This window comes from Mus caroli, unplaced genomic scaffold, assembly GCF_978045245.1.
Source record: "Mus caroli unplaced genomic scaffold, Mus_caroli_1 scaffold_16, whole genome shotgun sequence".
NCBI classification, from domain to species: Eukaryota; Metazoa; Chordata; class Mammalia; order Rodentia; family Muridae; genus Mus; species Mus caroli.
The window spans coordinates 27,754,310-27,776,104 of record NW_028227271.1 but is presented as its reverse complement, the minus strand read 5'-3'; the positions used below and the strand labels follow the sequence as shown (position 1 = coordinate 27,776,104).

The 21,795-nt window shown below is 46.3% G+C and overlaps 1 protein-coding gene across 2 annotated transcripts in view; it reads left to right on the top strand.

Moving 5' to 3' along the window:
* The window catches only part of Spatc1 (spermatogenesis and centriole associated 1), a 28,957-nt gene extending 7,382 nt beyond the window's left edge, over positions 1–21,575 (top strand). The window contains exons 2-5 of one of the 2 annotated variants that reach the window (XM_021183856.2): positions 11,848–12,504; positions 12,995–13,105; positions 13,215–13,354; positions 20,623–21,575. In XM_021183856.2, the coding sequence (XP_021039515.1) occupies positions 11,848–12,504; positions 12,995–13,105; positions 13,215–13,354; positions 20,623–20,952 (1,238 nt within the window). In that variant the 3' untranslated portion in view covers positions 20,953–21,575. Of the gene's footprint in view, positions 1–11,847; positions 12,505–12,592; positions 13,106–13,214; positions 13,355–20,622 lie in introns of both variants that reach the window. The other variant, XM_085831800.1, reaches the window with a different exon arrangement.
* Positions 21,576–21,795: the final 220 nt, after the last annotated feature.

The window sequence follows — 21,795 nt, the reverse complement described above, 5'->3', positions numbered from 1 at the left end:
TCCAGACACTCAGTTATAAAGGAAGGGGGAGGGAACCCAATATCCCGCCAAGTAACTCAGGGTCCAGTAGCAGGACGAACACGTGTGTGCCTCCAGGCAGCAAAGGCAGGTTCCAGCAGTGGGCGTGGCAGGACGAATGAGCACGTAGCTCCACCTTTGAGCAAGCAGGTTCCAGGCTGGGGGAAGGGAGGCCACATTTCCTCCCATTAGTTAACAAAACAAAAATAAAAAAGGGGGTGGCCTGAGGCAGAAAAATTATCTATGTTCAATAGTTCTGCCTGAGTTCCTAGGGCTAAAGAAAAAACCTGTTTCCGTGGGATTCCCTAACTTTTCTAATGGTAAACTGTATCTGGCTAAGACTGTCTTTAAAGCACTGACGGAATAGCAGCGCTGGGCTGTAGGCTCTGACTTTATAATGCTAATTAGTGCTGAATAGGTAGCTACCTGTTTGCATTTTAAGTAGGGCATTGGAACCCTGGCTGAGTTTAACTAAACAATTTTAGAATAACACTGAGCTGATAATCCTCAGCAATTTTGGATGGTAGGCAGGGGAAACAGTGAGAAGACCAGCTCTTTAGTACAAGGCCAGTTGGCTTTTTTATTTGGGTGGGAGGCAGTGAAGGGCTTGCCCTTACAACAGACAGCAAGGTCTCCAACCTCTCTCCCCCCTATTAATTAAGTTTAAATAGGCAATGCTTAACAGAGGTGATCAAATGATTCTTTTCATCCATAGATGAGTGGGCCTTTAACCTTGACTTGGGTGGACATTGACCTGATTCCTCCCGTGAGCATTATAAAAACTCACATCTGTGGCTCTTGGTATCTTTTGGGGAGGGGAGGCAGAGCCTTAAGTATTTTTGGTTTTTAGCTGGAGTCAGATACCAACCTCTTTCAAATCAGGTGTGTCGCACAGGGAACTCAGAAACGGTCAAGCTGGACCTTCCCTCCGCAGTAATCTCCTGCGCCAAGCGGTACCCATACTGTATTCATATGATTATGAATCAGTTACGCAGTTCTGAGTTTATGCGCAGTCTCTATATGAGACTTGTCAACCTCAGATTTAGCAAGGCCTAGACAAAAATTATGTCAGTATTAACACCATTAATTTTGGTTAAAATAGGAGCTGAAAGTCTTTCCTCTTCATCTCTGTTATTCCCAGTAGCCTGAGGAACTAAGGACACCTTGCAGTAACAGCAAGGGTGAAAAGCCAGAGGCCAGCTAAGGGACTAAGCCCATCTCTATCAAAATAAGAACTAATCTCTGTAAATATATATGAAATTTCTACTTCCCTAGCTCTCCTGGTAAATCTAAATCTTATCTTAGACTGAAAAGCCACATGCTGGGATGTCCTTGGAAGGGAGATTAGCAGTACCACCTGTTTGCTCTTAGGGGCGGAGAACCGGAGAATGTAGATTGACCTGCTTGAGAAAAGGAAGAATTCTAAACAATGAGAGTGTAGCAATGTAAATTTTCTGTTTGGAGAAGTCAAGGTACTTTATTTAGATGCAAATTGTAAAGCTAAAGTTAATCTGGCCTCTTGTAGGGGATTTGGCTCAGAGGAAAACAGTGTTTTTTTGGGGAGCTTCCACTCCCAGTTGAAATCTAAGCACAAGAGGAATTTTAGTCTTTAGAATGATACTTACGAGAAGAGACAGAATCTGTGTTTACCTGACGAATTAATCTCTCTGGTAGCCACCGTGCTTCATCTTCATCTCGTGAAAAAACACAAACCGAGCCTCTTCCCCAGATTAGAACTGGATCTGGACCCTTCCATTTATTAGTCAGGGCGTCCTTCCATTTTACCAATGCATAAGAATTAGAAGTAACTGGGTGCCAGTGGCGTTCCGCTGCAGACTGACCTTTAATGTCAGTTTGCAAAAAGTTTAGGACAAATAAGGTGAAGGCAAGATGAGCCTTTGGTGACCTTGGGGGAAATGCTCTGAATTAACTTTGCTAGGTAATTTAGAATATAGGAATCTCTAATAATTGAACTGAATATTAGACCAGTCTAAGATTGAGTTAGAATGGCTGGTCACACTGAAGAAGAGTGAAAAATCATTATGACTCTATTAAATGACTAATTTTACTAAGTCTGAATATACAGTCTCTGATGTACTATTGCCATAAAGTTAAAAGGCTAGAAGCTAGTCTAAACTGGAAAAATGACAAGCAAGGATTTAAGGTAAACTTCCCTTGAGAAGCATTAGTTAATAAAATACTTTCCACTTAGGGAACAATATATACTGAAAGATTAAAACTTTTGGCTTCTTGTAAAGAAGCAGAAACAATAAACATTTTTCTTACATAATGTAAAGCTATATTAGCCATACGTAGAGGCAAAATTTTCTAGTGATTACCAGTTTACTAGAAGCAAAAATCTTTGAATTTAAGCATTATTTTAAACATCTGAATAGATCTGTAACACTGTTAAAAAGAAATTTTCTTGAACACAGGGAAAAACTTTTTTAGGCATTGTTTGCAAAACAAAAGAAAGGGCAACAAGCCGCTCTGGGACTGCCCAGAGCCCTGTATTGACTCAAAGGTAAAATACTTTTTAATTTGAGCATTAATCTTAAATTTGCAATCAAACTGCAAGCTGCAGTCAATGGAACAATGGCAGTTTTAACCATAATTTTTAAGTTTTTGTGCAAGGTTAGGATAATACCTACAACTTTGGGAAAGCAAAACCTATGTTTAAAACAATTTATCACTGTTAAAATCAATATTAGAAGCATTACTATCATATTACGAAGTTTGGATATCAATTAATACCTATGAATACCTATTAAAGCAAGCTTTAACGCTTTAATAAAGAGACATTGCTTTATATCTTATCTTAAATTTTACTATTTAGGATAGGAACCACATTAATCATTATCTAAACTAGAAATATCTTAAGAGACTCAGCCTCTGAAGCTTAATCTCAAACTCTAACTCGCTTCAGGGCCTCACCAACTTTCTCCCAGGTTCCACAATCTATCGTTTCTTCTTCTTTGAACCATGGACAACAGCTATCTATCTTATCTAAAAAATTTCTTACTAATTGTACTTCAAGCCTTACTCCTTTGGCCCGAAGCAACTCCTGAAAGCTAAAAACAACCGCCTGATCCATGACTTTGAACCCTTCCTTCTTCCACCTAAGCAGCTTTCTAAAAAGCTGCGGCACACCGCCTGTCTCCGTATCTAGTTCCGATTAACGAACTACTGACCCCAAGCAGAAACAGTGTTGGGTCAGCACTGATTCAAACTTGATTCGTATCCTACCACATCCTCAGCAACACTTTACAAAACTGAAATTTTTTAGGCTAGCGCTAGCATGTGTACCTGTCCGTTGCTCCGATGCTCCTCCGATACGAAGATCCTTTCCTTTCTTGTGGAGCTCCACACAGCAGTCGTTTCTCTTAGCATCCCTCTGCCATTCTTCAGGTCCCAGTTCTGGCGCCAACTGTTGCGGCCTGCCCACAGTCCACAACACGAACGGTTCAACTGAGAATGGCAGTTCAGGCTGAAAAGAGAGGAATCTAGACGGGGGCGGAAGAAAAGAATGGAGCTAAGACAAATCCTGATCAAAGCTCAATTTTACTATTTCCAGACACTCAGTTATAAAGGAAGGGGGAGGGAACCCAATATCCCGCCAAGTAACTCAGGGTCCAGTAGCAGGACGAACACGTGTGTGCCTCCAGGCAGCAAAGGCAGGTTCCAGCAGTGGGCGTGGCAGGACGAATGAGCACGTAGCTCCACCTTTGAGCAAGCAGGTTCCAGGCTGGGGGAAGGGAGGCCACAGGAGCTACGAGAACTTCAGGTTCACTGACTCAATTTTCTCCGTAATAATTTTTCTGAGAGCAAGAGTAGAGCCAGGCATGGTGACAGACACCTTCATCCAAGCACTCTGGAGGTAGAGACAGGCAGATCTCTGTAAACTTGAGGCTATCCTGGTCTGCACAGTGAGTTCCAGGCCAGTCAAGATGACACCGTGAGAGTCTGTTTCGAAAACCATCAGGGCTAGAGGGGTGGCTCAGCATTTTAAAGCACTGTTTTCTGGTTTCTCTTCCCGGGGAGCCAGGTTCAACTCTCAGCACCCACACAGCTGCTCACAACTGTCTGTAACTCCAGTACCAGCTGCTCCCATAGCCTCACGCAGACAAGCGTGCAGGCAGAACACCAGGAAAATAGAAATTTAAAAATCAAACAGAAAACAAGAATAAGGGTGGAGAAGAGGAGGTTTGAAATAAAGATGAGAGTAGGAACTGAAAAGGGAACCTGGAAGTACTGTTTGGTTACATAGTGAGCTAAAGCTAAATCAGTATTAGTCATTTGTAAGATTTCCAAAGGCCTAAGCCAGCACCTTATATCTTTTCCTGTATAGTAACCCGAGGCAGGCATGTAGTAGACGTTGATGGTTTAGCAAGAATGTAGGCTAGCAATAGGCTGTACTGGCTGAGCTGAAGGGAAGATGGGGAGGGCTGTCTGAAGGAAAAACCTTCCAAGAGAGACACAACTTTCAGACCTTAGAATACACACATAAGGAATAGAATTAGAGCAGAACAGGCTCAGACTTCCAGGCCTTGCTCAGATGCCCACCCCAGGCTGTCTCTGTGAGGCAGAGACAAATGCACGCAGGAACCGTTAGAACAGCGGAAGAGAGCAAAAGTGAGAGCTAAGTGCTTAAGACTACAAAACAGTAGCTGACAACTGGCCCCTCTTCCCAGCGGTCAGACCTAGCTTCTCCACACAGAAGTCACCACAGAGTCCAGGCACCATGGTAGCTGCCAATACTCCCAGTACAAAAGATATGGAGGGCCGGGTAGTGGTGGCTGGTAACTGCCAATACCCCAATACAAAAGATACGGCAGGCTGGGCACACACAGCACTCAGGATGCAGAGGCAGAAGCAGGAGTATTTCTGAGTTTGAGGCTAGCCTGGTCTACAGAGTGAGTTCCAGGACAGCTAGGATTATAAAGAGAAACCCTGTCTCAAAAAATAAAAAATAATTTTTTAAAAAAAAGATATAGCGGCAGGAGGATTATAAATGCTTAGCCAGACTGCATTACACAGCAAGGCCCTCGTTCAAAGAGACACAAGGATGAAAATAGGTGACAGCTAGTCCAAGTGGCCCAGGCTAACAAGGACAGACAGTGATCGGCATGGGACAGACCACAGAGGTAAAATGGCTAAGAAGTCTGAGCCATTTTATTACTGTCACCTAACTCTCCATCCTTTTCCTTCTAGACTTTCTTTTTTTCTTTTTCTTTTTTTTTTTTTTTTTTTTTTTTTTTTTTTTTGGTTTTTCGAGACAGGGTTTCTCTGTGTAGCCCTGGCTGTCCTGGAACTCACTCTGTAGACCAGGCTGGCCTCGAACTCAGAAATCCGCCTGCCTCTGCCTCCCAAGTGCTGGGCTTCTGGGCTTTCTAACCTTACCTGTGTGCTACCTGCCTGCTCCAGTGGATGCTCCCTCCAGCCAGCAGCAGCCTTCCACCCCATCCCCCACCCCCACTTTTTTTTCCAGGAAAGAACCCTAATGCCCACCTGGTACCGCCTCCCACCTACTTCCTTCCTCATCTCAGCACTTTAACCTTTTCACAGGACCTGTCTCTACCCCGAGACTCATGATTTTAGAAGCCAGTTCTTGGATCACAAACCTGACCCTCCTAAGTCTACTCTCAGACTTCCCACAAGACACTGTCCCATACCAGATCCCTAACCTAGGATGCTGCTCTAGAGACCCTTCTGTCCTCAAGGCTCTCCTTCAAGACCGGGACCCCTCTCCCAGCCCCTCAGGACTGTACCTCATTACCTTCTATCTCAGGATCCTTTTCCAGGGATATCTTCCTCTTCAGGTCTCTCTTTCCCCAAGTCTCTCCCCTCAGAATCCACCTCCCCTTATGTCTCCCTTCTCTGAGGACCTTCTTCTCAGCCAGCCTCTATCTTCCCTTGCTCTCTCCACATCCCTCCACCTCTGTAGAAAACCCAATTTGAAAGTCTTAGCTAAGTCTTACCTCCCCCTCCTTCCCAATATTCTTTCCTCTCAGCCTCAGACTCCACATGTCAGGACCCCCCCCCCCCATCACCATGATCCCTGGGTGTCCCTCTAAGACTTGGCAGGCCCTCTGGGCCCAGCCGTGGCTTGGCCGGTCTGGGGTGGGGAGCGCCACTGAAAAGTAGAGGGGTGGTGGTTTCTAGACCCAGAGAAGGAGCTGCCAGGCAGGGGTGAGTGTGAGAAAGAGCAGAGGAGCAAGGTAGGCAGGCAGGGAGACCTGGAGCATGTGGTCAGGGGAGGCCACAATGATCAAAGAGTTAGACAAGGCAAGCTGCCTTCATAAACAGTCAGAGGTGTGCTTTTCTTTTTAAACCCATTGTCTGATGTAACAAATTTATCTCTTCTAATTCTAGATGATTAAAATAATAGTGCACCAGGGGCTGGAGAGATGGCTCAGTGGTTAAAAGCAGTGGCTGCTTTTCCAGACGTCCTGAGTTCAATTCCCAGGTGATGGTGGCTCACAACCATCTGTAATGGGATCTGATGCCTTCTTCTGTCATGCAGGCATACATATAAATAGAGCAGTTGTATAAATAAATAAAAACTTTTTTTAAAAAAGATAAGCATGCACCCACCAATGAAATTTCTAATGTCTGTAGGGTTCTAGTATGGTACCAAAACCTAACAAGCTTTCGAATTTATCATCCCTAATCGACTCTACTCAAACTCTAACAAAGGGCTGAAGCATCAAAGGCTTGTCCATTTTTTTTATTAGAATCAAAAGTGTGGAACTGAAGTGTCTTAGAGGTGGGTAAGGCGGGACATTTCTATTTAGTGGAAAACTCCTTCCACAAGTGATGCCCTCTTACTAGAGTCCCCCAAACTCAAGCTTCTCTCTCCTGAGGCTGCTGCTGGTTTCAGTGGCTCTGACTAAGGTCAAACCCTATGGTTGCTCTGTTTGTGCCGGGCCTTTCCGTGTGAGTAGGGTCTGCTCCTGCAGAACCTGTAGGAGTACACTATGGGCACTTAATTGTCTGAGCCATAAATGTTCCCTTAAATGCCTGTGACCTTGATGTATCCTTTTCTATAATAATTGTATAAAGATTCGTTTACTTTTCACTCAGTTCAAACTTTTAAAAAATAACTATTTTATGTAGATAATAAATACACTGTAGCTGCGGTTAGGAGCCACCATGTGATTGCTGGGAATTGAACTCAGGACCAGAGACCCACGGAGCCATCTCTCCAGCCTCCAGTCCAAATGCTTAAAGTATACAACTTATTAACTTTAAATATATTCATTTATGTGTATAAACATCAGCACACCTTTAGAACACTCTCATCCCTAAAAAGAAACGTTGGTCCTTTAGAGAGGTCGGTCCTTTAGCGAGGGCGAGGGCACACCGCCTTCCTGCGTTCCCTGAGCTTTCAGAAATGGCTGATGCGTTCACCGGTTCTAGACCGTCTGTATAAACGGGATCATTTCCTGCATCCTTCCACTCAGTAACGTTTTCAAGGTTTGTTGTGGGGTTTATGACTGAAAAATATTTTGTTTATTTGCCAGTCTGCAGACATTTAGGCTTGAGTTGTTTCTTTCTTTTTTATTTTTATCTTAAGCTTTTATGAATAATGCTACTACAAGCATCTGTGTACAAGTTGAGGATGTTTGGTGGAAGAGGCTCCACGGTCTCAAGCAATGCCCCAGCCCTGTGTGCAAGCATATTTGTGTAGGCATGCTGCTTTGTTTTGTTTTTGCTCAATCTACTCACAAGACAAAAGAAACAGAACCAAGAAAAAAAAAACAAAATGCATTTCAAGACAGACTTCTCTCATCTTTTTATTTTTATCTCACACTTATTTACTTGACGGTAGACACGTGGCAGTCAAAGAACAGACTGTGAGAGTCACTTCCACCCTCCCAGGGACTGAACTCAGATCGGGATGCTTGGCTGTAAGCACGTTTAACTCTTTGAGCTATCTTTCTGCGGCCCCAAATAGATTTCTCTAGTTGACATTTTGAAATAAATAGCTAACAAGTATCTCCAAGTGCTTTGTGTAGTTTCTTTTGCTCTGGGGTCCTCATGAGACTGTTTTTTAAAGGCGTTGTTTACTTATTTACTTGTGTGGCTGTGGTGTGTGTAATTACCGCAAGCCTGCCTGATGACCTCAGAAGTCTGAGGAGGGCTTTGGAGCATCCAGATCTCTGTGAGCCACCATGTGGATGCTTGAAAGCTACAAAGAGTGGAAACTGCTCCTAACCACTGAGCCACATCTCTCCAGCCCTGAGACTTTATTCTTGGAACTCAGATGAGCAAGTCAGCCATTATATTTCCAAAGGGATTTTTTTTTTTTTTTTTTTTTGGCTTTTCGAGACAAGATTTCTCTGTATAGCCCTGGCTGTCCTGGAACTCACTTTGTAGACCAGGCTGGCCTCGAACTCAGAAATCTGCCTGCCTCTGCCTCCCAAGTGCTGGGATTAAAGGCGTGTGCCACCACACCCAGCAAGGGATTTTTTTTTTTTACACCTTAATTAATTAACCTTTAAGTATCAATTAACCTTTTTCTTATCATTCTTATTTAAATGCAAATAGACAAATTATTTTTATTATAATTTTAATCCCAATACAGTTTGTTATATTCCTTTCTCTTTTTTTACAAAGTATTCATTTATATATACATTTTTATATTAGATTAATGCATTAGTATATATGTGTAATACATTATTACATATATACTTATTTCTGTTTGTTTAGGAGAATGCATACATACCATGGCATGCTTGTGGAGGTCAGAGGACAACTTACAAGGAGTTGGTTCTCTCCCTCTCACCCCCAGGGCCCCAGGGATTGAACTAAGGCTACCCAGCAGGCAGCAGGCACCTTTACTGGCTGATCTATCTTGCCAGTCTGCAATAGTCATGGTGGGGAGGGAGAAGAAAAGTCACAATTTGCATATTGAAAATAGTGAAAACACACACACAAAGCCCAATAATATGTACTGCTAATTTGCTTATTTCATCAAAGACCAGACTTAGTCACTATTTGATTTTATTATATTCTTGCAGTCCATTGCCTCCTTCAGGACTGACCCTTGTTTGTATAGATATTTGATACCTTCTTTTGCTTTCTGTCAGTTCTTTTAGAAAGTCTACACAGAATGTGATTTTCAAAGAGCCCTTGATTTTAGCAGGTGAGAGGAGAGGGGATTGGTGCACACCTTTAGTCCCAGAGCTTAGCAAATGGATCTCTGTGAGTTTGAGGACAGCCTGGTCTACAGAGTGAGTTCCAGGACAGCCAGGGCTACATAGAGAGACTTTGTCTTGAAAGTAACAACCAAGAGGAGGAGGAGGAGAAAGAGAAAGAAGAGGGGAAGAAAGAAAGAAGGAAAGAAAGCAAAAGAAACTGTTTAATTGGGTTTATCTAGGTCTAGAGGGTTAAGAGTCCATGATGGTGGAGCACACACAGAGTGTGTGCCGCTGAGAGCTCACATCTCAAACAGTAAACAGCAGGTAGAGAGAACACCACACGGAGAAATGATGCAAGTCTTTTGAAACCTGAAAGTCTGTCCCAAGTGACACACCTCCTCCAACAAGGCCACACACTTAACCCTTCCCAAAATTTCCACCAACAAGGAACCAACTGTTCAAACATATGAGCCTTTGGGGGCTGATCTCATTCAAACCTCCACAAGGCCTTTTAAATATCCTTCATAGAGGCACCAAGGTCTTATACAAGCCTCACAAGGTGAGCATAACCCTGATGCAGTACAGCGGGTACTCAGTTCAGTACCAGTAACAACAGGTACTCAGTTCAGTACCACTCACAGCAGGTGCCCTGGGGAGTACCATTTCTGCAGGAGCAGCAGTGCTGGGGAGGCCATACATCATCTGCTCAGGCTCTTTTTCCACACACTCCACACACCCACCTCTGCCACTTGACAACCCTTCTGGCCCAGTGGGGCTGCCTCATGCTGGTATCTCCTGTTTGGCCACAGAGACTGTCTCGCTTCTAGTGTTTTTTTGGCTACTTTCACACTAGAATAGTGTGAGTAGTCACTGCAGAAGCCAGGTGGCTTGTCCCATTTCAGGAAGTTCTTGCCAACCTAGCAGCCCATGACTTGTGTGAAACACATGGGCAGAGACGGTCTCCAAGGTGATGAGATCTTCAAACCACGAGATGGGTTATTAGCAGCTCATATTTTTTTCTGCATCCCCATTCTTTCCCTATAGTAATCATTTACTGTTTTATAGTAATTGTAATAATAATGATAATAACCTCTGAACAGTGCAATAATAGAATGCTTACCACACATGCTTGATGGGTGGGTTCAGTCACTAGCATCACACACATACACACACACACACACACAAATTAAGGGCATATTCAGGGCTAGAGAGATGGCTTAGAGGTTAAGATCACAGACTACGCTGACTAGAACCTAAATTTGGTTCCCAGCACCCATGCCACCCAGCTCCCAATCACCTGTAACATCAGCTGCAGTAGATCAGAAGCCTCTGATATCCATGGGAACCTGTGTGTGCATATCCACCACACACACACACACACACACACAAAATAAAAAAAATTTTTTGAGACAAGATTTCTCTGTATAGTTCTAACTGTCCTGGAACTTGCTCTGTAGACCAGGCTGTTGAACACCCGCCCCTGCCTCCCAGTGCTGGGATTAAAAGCATGTGCCACTAAGCCCGCTGTGAAAATCTTTTTAAAAGGGTAGATTCCGAAGTAGTTTTTTAAATGAGTTGTTTTGTTTTAAAGATTTTTTTCTTTAGGTATATGAATGTTTTGCCTGAATATATGTTTGTGTACCACATACATACAGTCCCACAGAATCCAGAAGGGATCATTGGATCCCCTGGAAATATAGACAGTTGTGACCTGCTGAGAAAGTATTAGGAATCAAACTGGGGTTCTCTAGAAGAGCAGCCAGTGCTCTTAACCACTGAGCCATCTCTCCAGCTCAGCAAAATCAAAGTTGCTGCTGCTGCTTCTTCTTCTTCTTCTTCTTCTTCTTCTTCTTCTTCTTCTTCTTCTTCTTCTTCTTCTTCTTCTTCTTCTTCTTTTGTTTTTTTGAGACAGGGTTTCTCTGTGTAGCCCAGGCTAGCCTGGAACTCACTCTGTAGACCAGGCTGGGCTGGAACTCAGAAATCCACCTGCCTCTGCCTCCTAGTGCTGGGATTAAAGGCGTGCGCCACCACTGCCCAACAAAGTTGCTTTTTCAATTATTATTACATTGTACAGTTACAAAAACTCTCCTGAACTCTGCCCTTGCAGCAACCGTATCTCCAAGGAATTTCCCTCCCAAAAACCTTTAAGGGAATTCTGCTTCAGAAGTAAAAAAGAATAAGATCTCTGCCCCATTCCTCTATAGGAAAGATAGCCAGCAACCATTCTGGGCCTCTCTGAGTGATGGCTGTGTCCAACTAGCTGTCAAGAACCTGCACCCCGACTTTGGTAGACTATGTGTGGCCCTAGGCAGCATGAGGCTCTCCTACACTGACCCTTGGAGGTCCTACCAGTGGGTACAAGTCTCTCTACAATGTTAAGGCCAGGCTCACTCCTCACAGCCAAAAGTAGAGAGCCAGGTTAGCTGTCTCCGAGTATGACCACTAGGAGCCGCTCTTCTGGTGTGGGGTTGGCGGCAGAGAGGGACAGACCCACATCCAGAACCCTCTAAAGTGGCACAGAATGCTCTCTGTGCTGAATGCCTCTGGCTACTCCACAGATGCCCTCATCCAACCCATCTAAGGAATGATACTCAGAGAGGGCAGGTCAAGCCAGCCAGCTCAGCAGACAGATACCTTGACCGGACATGCTCATGAGTGGATCTTTGTGTTCTTTCTGTATCCACAGGTGTATTCCTGCCCCCAGCTTCAGCAGCAGCAAAGGAGCCCTGCTCAGAAGACTTGGGGATGGCGGCACTGGCACCTCTGGCTGACATGTTGAATACCCCACAGCTCAGTCCTGCAGCAGGCTCCCTTGTGAACCCCCTGGCTGCTACTCTTAACCCACTGCTGTCTGGCCAAATACCCTTGTCACAGAACAACCAGTTTGCCAATCTTGTGCCATGCTCTGTGAGCAACCAACTGACCAATCCTACTACAGTTTCCCCCGGAGTCACCTTGGCCAGTTCTCTGGGTTTGCCCTCTACTGGACCCCTGAACAGTCAAATGACTAGTCCCATGACTGTAACCCCAGGGACCACTCTGGCCAGCTCACTGGGCCTGACCTCAACTGGTTCCCTAACAACAAGCAGCCGGCTGGTGGGCCCTCTGGCTGTATCTCAGAGCAGCCCCATCATGGCTCCCCTGGCAGGCACGGTGGCAGTCTCTCTGAGTAGTCCCCTGCTCTCCTCCACAGCTACCCCTCTAGGTGTTGCTCAGAACGTACTGCCCAACCCCATAAACAACATAGGGCAGCCAGAGACGCCAAGGGTGCGGCTGGCAGAGCCGACCCGAGGAAACTTCTCTGGAACCTCAGCCTATGCAGGACCAGCTCCCACCACCAAAGGTAATTGGGTGCCCTGGGTGGGCCGATTCCTGCTTCCAGTCTGCCTCACTCTAACCCCTCCTCTCATTTCCACTCCTCCACATCCCAATCACCAGTGAGCACCCCCAGCCGAGACAGGACCCAGAGCCCCTTGACATGTTTGTGGGCGCACCCCTCCAGACCATCCCCTCTATGCGTACCATGGCCACATCCAGTCTCACAACAAATGTTTATGGCACCTTGGATAATCGAACTCAGACTAGTGTTTCCCAGGGACAAATGCCCCTCATTTTTGTCCAAAGCTCCCCAACAGGCTCTCCTCCTCGCACAGTTCCCAGCTCTGCCCCAGCTCCTGCCCCCCAAGCTGCTGAAAACGGTTCCCCTTCAAGAAACACCCACTCCAACTCCCCCTCCAGGGTGCACCAATCCCCTACCCGACCTGTGCCCAATCCCCATTCTCCTCCACGCAACCTCCCATCCCCGCCCCGCACCTCATCCTCTTCGGCTTCAGTCAATGATACCCGGGGTTCACGCGTGATGGAACAGTCTCGGAAGAATGTCGTGGAGATGGAGCGGAAGACGCCCCACCGAAAGTCTAACAAGTTACCTGACAATCCCCGAGGTCAGTAACACTACAAGGGAGAGACATGAGTGTGGTGCCATTTCCCTCATTACATACTCTGGACTGCTCACCACAGTCCCACCCTGCTGAGACCCTCTGTCATTCTCAGACACAAAACAGCTAGCCTGTGAGAGGCTAGTGGGGGAAATCGCCTTCCAGCTAGACCGAAGAATCCTGTCCAGCATCTTCCCAGAGCGCGTACGTCTCTACGGCTTCACTGTCTCCAACATCCCAGAGAAGATCATCCAGGTGTGTGGCTATCCGTCTCCCACATTGCCAGAGGGGCCTTCACGGCCTTCACGGATGAGGCAGTAAGCTCAGTCGGTACTGAAGGACCAGGCATTTAGGGGAGGGACTCTGAGTTGGAGGGAGCCCATAGCTGTGAAGTGTTCAGAGCAACCCGTAATGGAAGCGCTACAGACTCTAGAAGAGAGAGGGATGGGATTTCCTCCAGGGAGGAGGGAGCACTCCTCTTCCGCCTCCTAGATGGTCTTTGGCTGAGCAGCACCAACCCCTGGGGTCTGAGCCAACAAATCTAAAGAATTCTATAGCCTGTTGCCTTCAGCATCCCCAATGCTCACTGGGAACACCACAGGGAACTGGCAAGGGGGTAAGGACTGGGGACATGGCTCTGCACTTGGCTGGATACCCCTGCCATATGAGACCATGCAGGGCCTATCCCTGTATACATTTGAGCTTTTCTCAGCTGGAAAATGGCTTTCCAGCTGCTTATTCTCTTAGGCCATCTTTGTGTACAAATTATGTTGTAATGACTTCTGATTGCACAGGCTGTTTTTTAAATTGTATTTGTTTAATGTATAAGTGCTCTGCTGCATATACATCCACCTGCCTGAAGGAGACATCATATCCCCCTATAGATGGTCGTAAGCCACCATGTGATTGCTGGGAATTGAGCTCATGACCTCTGGAAGAGCAGTCAGTGCTCTTAACCACTGAGCTATCTCACCAGCTCCACAGGCTGATTCTTAGCTTGCCTTTTCTTGGCTAAAGTGTCCTTTCACTAGATACAATTTTTTGTTTGTTTGTTTGTTTGTTTGTTTGTTTGTTTGTTTGTTGAGACAGGGTTCATCTGTATAGCCCTGGCTGTCCTGGAACTCACTCTGTAGACCAGGCTGGCCTCAAACTCAGAAATCCTGCCTCTGCCTCCTAAGTGCTGGGATTAAAGGTGTGCTCCACTGTGCCTAGTTTAGAGAATTAATTTGAATGTGTTCAGAAATGTCAGTCTTTGCTCACGTTACTTGTATTGTCTCAATTAAGAAACTCTCCCCTAGCTGGGTGGTCTACAAAGTGCGATCCAGGACAGAGAGGAGCTGCACAGAGAAATCCTGTCTCAGGAAAAGAAAAAGAAAGAAAGAAAGAAAGAAAGAAAGAAAGAAAGAAAGAAAGAAAGAAAGAAAGAAAGAAAGAAAGAAAGAAAGAAAGAAAGAAAGAAATCTTCCCCTAGCAGAAACTCCTGAAACTATTTTGTATTCCTTAGTCAACATTTTCTCCTAAGGGTTTAAAGTTTGTTCTTTCTTTCTCTCTTTCTTTCTTTCTTTCTTTCTTTCTTTCTTTCTTTCTTTCTTTCTTTCTTTCTTTCTTTCTTAAAGATTTATTTATTTAATGTATGTGAGTACACTGTTGCTGTCTTCAGACACACCTGAAGACTTGGGCATCAGATCCCATTACAGATAGTTGTGAGCCACCATGTGGTTGCTGGGAATTGAACTCAGGACCTTTGAAAGAGCGGGTTAAGAGCACTCTTAACCGCTGAGCCATCTCTCCAGCCCAAAAGTTTGAGTTTTTAAGAAAATCTTCTTACAGATTTGTTTTCCTTTTATTATGTGTATGCATGTGTGGGAGGGTTGTCCAGAGAGGCCAGGTCTCCTTGGCTGTGAGCTGCCTGGTGTTGGGGCTGGGAACCAGATTCTGGTCCCCAGGAAAAGCGGCAAGTGCTCTTAACAGCTGAACCTTCTCAGCAGCCCCTCAAGGGTTTTTGTTTGGTTTTGAGTCTTTGACTCTCCTATCAGCAGTCAAGCTAGAAGTTATAAGGGAAGATAATGTCTTCTCTCCAGCTCAAAAACACCTGACTAACTCCAGAGACCACCAAGACACAGAATACACTCTGCATCAGGATGACTCTAGGGCTAAAGAGGCAGCCCCTGGGACTGAGGGACAAGAGAAAAATGACAAGGAGACAGAGGACTGTGTGGACATGATGGTAGCAGAAAATGAGTGCTTTTCTTTTGAGGGGCACAGCCTGTCTATGGAGATCTCAAAGGAGTTCCCTTTGGTCAGTTGGTACAGCCTCTGAGAGCTCAGAGCTGCCAGAGCAAAGAAGATGCCCAGTGCTTGCCAGCATCCCTCTTAGACTTGCATCTACGAGGGCTCCTTAGTCTGTCTGGGTCCCGCTCTCCTTGTCCATTTTGGAGGAGACTGTAAGAGGAGGAGGAGGAGGAGGAGGTGTGTGTTAGGATGCAGTGGTGTGTTGGTTAGGCATGTGAATCGAGTGAACCAAAGAGGGTTTTTGATTGCTGGACTTCAACACCTTAATATCTGGACCATGGTTGTCAGCTTCAGGAGGAGGAAGTGGCCAAAATAAGGCAAGATACCTTGGTAGCTAGCTTTAGGAATGTAATCTAATGGTTTTGAGCAAGGCAGAGGGAATGGAGGAGAAGGGCAAGGCCTGCCATGCCAGAGCCATGTTTGGCTGGTCAGAGTTCCTTCACATTTATTCTATATAACAAGACGGCTATGTTCCTGGGTTTTCTGTGGAGAATCATTAGCCACCAACTCAATCAAAGAGGGTCCCGTGATGTAGCAACAGTGACCACAAGATACCCAGGGGTAGTTGGCATTATAGTCACCTAGCAAGGATGACCTTAAACTTCTGGCCCTCCTGCCTCTACCTCCACCTTAGAGACGTTCCACCTAACCTGAATTTGTGAGAAGCCGGACCTCTTGCCACAGCATGCTTGTCATTCCGCCCAAGAGCCTGAGTCATCTCCTTTTACTTCTGTCAGTAGTGACCCAGAGACTCTCCTTCCTCTTCGGGACAGCTCCACTGAAACCCTCCAGGAAACAAAGTGGCCTCCTGGAGCTAGGCTGATAACCTAGCCATATCCCTCTATGGAGTCTTCCAGGCCAACTCCTGTGGTCACATTTGGAAATCATAAAAATACCCCCTGGCTTCAAGGGTCCCCACCCACCTGGCTGGGCCTTTGGTTGAGTCTCACCTGCACCTGATTCCAGTTCACCCAAATTTTATTTCTCCCTTTCAGTGTATCTTCTTTTCCATCTCCGCCCCCCGCCCCCAGTGTCAGTGGTTGTAATCCCTAAATTCTACCCAGACCTGCTAACACTAGTCAAAACCAAGATTGTCCCTACAAGCCACTCACTCTCCAATGCTGTATAGGTTTAGTGGGTTGAAATTTAATAGATATTTTTGTTTGATAAGGACCCTGACTTTCCACTAAATCTGGCTGTCTTTTTAATTAGATTGTACAGTTACACTTTCTTTTAGCTTGAGATAGTTTCATCATTGTTGATTTTTTTTGGCTTGTTTGGGTTTTTGTTTGTGTGTTATGCTTGTTTTTGTTTTTCTCACTGTGTAACCCTGGCTTGCCCAGGGCTTGCTACGTAGCCCAGGTTGTCCTAACACTTATAGTGACCCTTCTGCCTCCTAATTACATAGATTACAGGCCCATATTATTATGTCTGGTACCACTGTGTCTTTTTTTTTTCTAAGTTTCATCTGTATTTTTGTGTATGGGGTGCTAGTGGTGGTGGTATATGTGTGTGTAAGTTTGAGTGCCTAAAGAGGCCAGAGGTATTTGATCTCCTGAGCTGGAGTTACAGGTAGTTGTGAACCACTGCACGACGTGTTCTGGGAGTTAAACTTTGGTCCTCAGCGAGAACAGTACATGCTTTTAATGGCTGAGCCATCTCTCCAGCCCAGTTATGCTGTCATTTAAACCCAACTAGAAGTGGGCCACAGCTCTCTCTGTTCTCATTCTTCCTACCCAGTTGTGAAGAACTTTTTGGAAGATGTTTGAAGTGTCTTTTCTCTTAGCATCCTAATCCTAGGGGCCTTGAATCCCCCCATGTCCGTGTCCATGTGAGAGTGACTAGGGCCATGTTGTGTGGCAAAGGGCACCTTGACCACCCCTTATGGGCTCCTAAGAATGACTTCACTTCTACATACTGCTTTGGTATCCAAGCTACCTTACATATCCAAGCCCTCTTAGGCATTCTAAGAACCTGTATATCAATTTAATTTTTCTTGGGAACAATCATGTTTATCTAGGCAGTTATATTTTATCTACCCTTTTGATAAAAATCTTTCAAGCCTCAGACCTATGATCCTCCTGCCTCAGCCTCCTGAGGGTGCCCACCCTCTATGTCCTTTCATTTTTTACATATTTTGATTGTTGAGGCAAGATCCTGTTGAGTAGCCTAGTCCCAAATCTTGCTGTGGTCCCCCTCCCTCTTCCTCCTGAGAGGTGGGGTGACAAGCATGCACCATTGTGCTCAGAGAATGAATGAATGAATGGTTTACTTACTGGTTGAGACAAAGCCTTAATGAGTGTGTATCCCTAGTTACTATGTAGGGATACTATGTAGCCCAGGCTAGCCTTGAACCTGAATTAATGTACCTGTCTCAGTCTCTAGTTCCATATGTATAGGCATTAGCCACCATGCCCACATATTCTTTTAATCTTTAAAATACTGAGCTGGAGAGAGGGCTCTATGGTTAAGCACGTGTGCTGCTCTTCCAGAGGACCCAAGTTCAATTCCCAGATTCCATATCTGGTGACTCACAACTCCAACTCTAAAGGTTTCCAAACCCCTGCCTGTGTGGGAACCTGCATTTGTGTGTACATACTCAGGGACTGACACATACATAAAAATTTAAAAATATATACATGTTTTTATTAATGTTGAACCAAGAAATTAAATATACTTCATAAAAATTGATATATGGAACTGATACAAAACCCATTAAACTCAGCCGGGCATGGTGGCGCACGCCTTTAATCCCAGCACTCGGGAGGCAGAGGCAGGTGGATTTCTGAGTTCGAGGCCAGCCTGGTCTACAAAGTGAGTTCCAGGACAGCCAGGGCTACACAGAGAAACCCTGTCTTGAAACGCCCCCCCCCAAAAAAAAAAAACCAAAGAATTAAACTCAGTGCTTCCGTGTAGCTCAGCTGGTAGAAATGCTTGCCTAGCAATACTACATAAACCAGATGTGGTGCTGCATGCCTTCAATCCCAGAACACACAGAGTTTTACTGCTGTGAACAGACACCATGACCGAGGCAACTTTTTTTTTTTAATTTTTTTTTTTTTTTTTTTTTTTTTTTTTTTGGTTTTTCGATACAGGGTTTCTCTGTGTAGCCCTGGCTGTCCTGGAACTCACTTTGTAGACCAGGCTGGCCTCGAACTCAGAAATCCGCCTGCCTCTGCCTCCCAAGTGCTGGGATTAAAGGCGTGCGCCACCACGCCCGGCTTTTTAAAAATTTTTTATTAGAGAGTTTCTTCATTTACATTTCAAATGGTATCCCAAAAGTCCCCTATACCCTCCCCCCACTCCCCCGATCCCCTACCCACCCACTCCCACTTCTTGGCCCTGGCATTCCCCTCTACGGGGCATATAAAGTTTGCAAGACCAAGGGGCCTCTCTTCCCAATGATGGCTGACTAGGCCATCTTCTGCTACATATGCAGCTAGAGACACAAGCTCTGAGGGTACTGGTTAGTTCATATTGTTGTTCCACCTATAGGGTTGCAGACCCCTTCAGCCCCTTGGGTACTTTCTCTAGCTCCTCCATTGGGGGCCCTGTGTTCCATCCTATAGATGACTGTGAGCATCCATTTGCCAGGCACTGGCATGGCCTCACAAGAGACAGCTATATCAGGGTCCTGTCAGCAAAATCTTGCTGGCGTATGCAATAGTGTCTGCGTTTGGTGGCTGATTATGGGATGGGCTCCCCACCCCCAACCCCCAGGCAACTCTTAATCAGGACAACATTTAACTGGGGTTGCCTTAACAGGTTCAGAAGTTCAGTCCATTTTCATCAAGGCAGGAGCACGGCAGCTTCTAGGCAGGCATGGTGCAGGAAGGGGAGCTGAGAGTTCTACAATTTATTCCGAAGGCAAACAGAAGACTGGCTTCTGCTAGGAGGAGGGTCTCAAAGTCCACCCCCATAGTGACTCACTTCCTCTCCAACAAGGCCACACCTACTCCAACAAAAGCCACACCTAAGCTAAGGACTTTCATCTGATGAGCCTGGAGCCAGGGGAATGGGAACTCCAGCTTAGCTCATCAGATCAAAGTCCTTAGCTTGGCGGAGGTTGTCTGGGAGCACAGTGGGGTCTTCTAGAGAAGGCTTTGGCTGGGGCTCTGTAGTCTCCCCCTCCCCTTCCCCTTCTTCCCCCTTCCTCCTGTTCCTCTTCTTTCTTCTTCCTCCTCTTCCTCCTCCTCCTCCTCCTCCTTCTCCTGGTGCTTGGTGATCCAGGCCCTGTGCAAAGGTCAGTACTCTACCAGGCTTCAATTCTTTCCTCACCACAGATCACACTGGCTACTTCTTTTTGCAAAAATATACAAAGCAACAATGCCACAGGCCACCTTCCCTGTGTCTGTCCGAGGAGCGCACTGGCTTTCTCATTGTGCTCCTCCCTGCCTGACAGATTTGCTTTCTAAGACAAATCATCCAGTGTGCTTGGCTGCAGACAGCAACTGATGTACACAAATAGGGATTTAGTATAATAGGGTCCCCAGCTCCAGGAAAGACACAAAATCGCGTTTGCCGTACTGCCCAGAAAAATGTCAACACACCAAGGGACTTTCCCAGTGAATATACCAGGGGCACCAGTCCCAACACAGCAGAGAGATCAGGCGGGTGCCCCCCCCCAGTTGAGTACAACTGTCCCTGAAGAACCAGTGCTATACCCATGGTGCGCCCCAGAGATCTGCCACCTTCTATGTGGAAATACGTCTTCCCACATGGAAGTCCCATCTGCCTGTCAGCATGCACGTGCTTGGTAGAAATGTCAGTACCTTGACTCCACGGGGGCCTCGGGAAAGGATGTTCAGGAAGACCTTCCTGTCCTGTTAGAACAGTGTCTGTTTTTCCAGGTTAAGGGCTTTCTATTAGCTCTTGGGAAAGCATGCAAACTCTGGGGTCTGGCAACCTGAGAGTATGAAGAACTCCCTGTGTGCCCCATACTGGAAGCCACATAGTCCCACATAGCTGGTGGAAGGAAAAAAAAAGTGGGATGCATGTCTCTAGCAGCTTTGGGGAGCCTCTGGGCCTGCCTGAGTTGGGTTTTTGGGTGCCTTGACCTCAGGCCCAGCCCTCTGGACCTTTCAGGGACCATGGCTTCTCCTCTCTTGGCATCCTCATAGCAAAACTTCACAATTTCCTTTCCACAGCCTCCCTTGCCCCTGCTCTTCCCGCCTGCCTGTGAGCCAGGGTGAGGTGGGGGTGGGGTCCCTGATGGCCACTTTCCCCAACAGGCCTCCCTAAACCCCAGTAACCACAAGTTGGATGAGGACCTGTGCCAGACGCTCACACAGCGTTACGTGAGCATCATGAACAAGCTGCAGAGCTTAGGCTACAACGGAAGGGTGCACCCGGCACTGACAGAACAGCTGGTGAATGAGTACGGCATCCTGCGCGAGCGGCCTGAGCTGGCGGCGTCTGAAGGTGGCTGCTACACGGTGGACTTCTTGCAGCGTGTGCTATTGGAAACTGTGCACCCCAGCAAGCTCACGGATGCCCTCCTGCTGCTCTCCTGCCTCCACCAGCTGTCCCACGATGACGGCAAGCCTATGTTCATCTGGTAACACCCGGTGCCCGGCTGGCCCAGGCTCACTTCACCCTGTAGGCCATTGTGCATGGCCATTAAAGTTTCCCACGGACTCTGGTCACCTGGCCCATGCCACACCTTCCTGCTCCAGTGGGGTGGGGGACCACATTCACATTACAGCTCCCCAGGAGAGACAGAGCTCTCAGACACTGTCTTTCTAATGGGATTAAATGGAGGGTCCCAAATTTCCTTTTTACTTGGTAATGAAAGCAGAAGTTCTGGGAGTGGAAGAAAAAAAAAAAAAAGAGGGAGTAGGATCAGGAACAGGGAAGGGATGGTGCAGAAAGAAAGGGTACTTCCCTGTTCTTAGCAAAGACCAAGGGGTGGGGAGCCTCAGGGCAGGACAGTAGAGGTAAGAGAGCCAGATGCCACCTCATCCAAACCTGGGCAAGGGAGCCCAGGAGATGGCAGCCCCTTGTGAAGATGCCCAAGGTCTGGGAAAAGGATGGGTTCTGTCTAAGCATGGGGGACCAGAGCTGACCAGAGAATGAAAAACATGGGTTGGGGGGGGGATAGGGTGAGGGATTGTGGGAGTGGGGACCAGGAGCAGGGGGCATCCATGGAGATATAAAATGAATAAATAAATGGAAAAAAAAAGAACATGGGTTGGAAAATGGAAAAATTGGGGCCCTTGTGGGAGGGGGTGTTGGAATCAATGGGTAGACTGAGACTGGAAATGTCGTGGTGTTTCTAGAAGAGTGGAGACCAAAATGGGGTTGGTTCATGAGAAGGGCAGTGTGGAAAAGCCTGGAGTAGTTTCTGGCTTGCCTGAAGGTACAGGCGATAGGGCAGTGACAAGGCAGAAAGGAATAAAAGAACC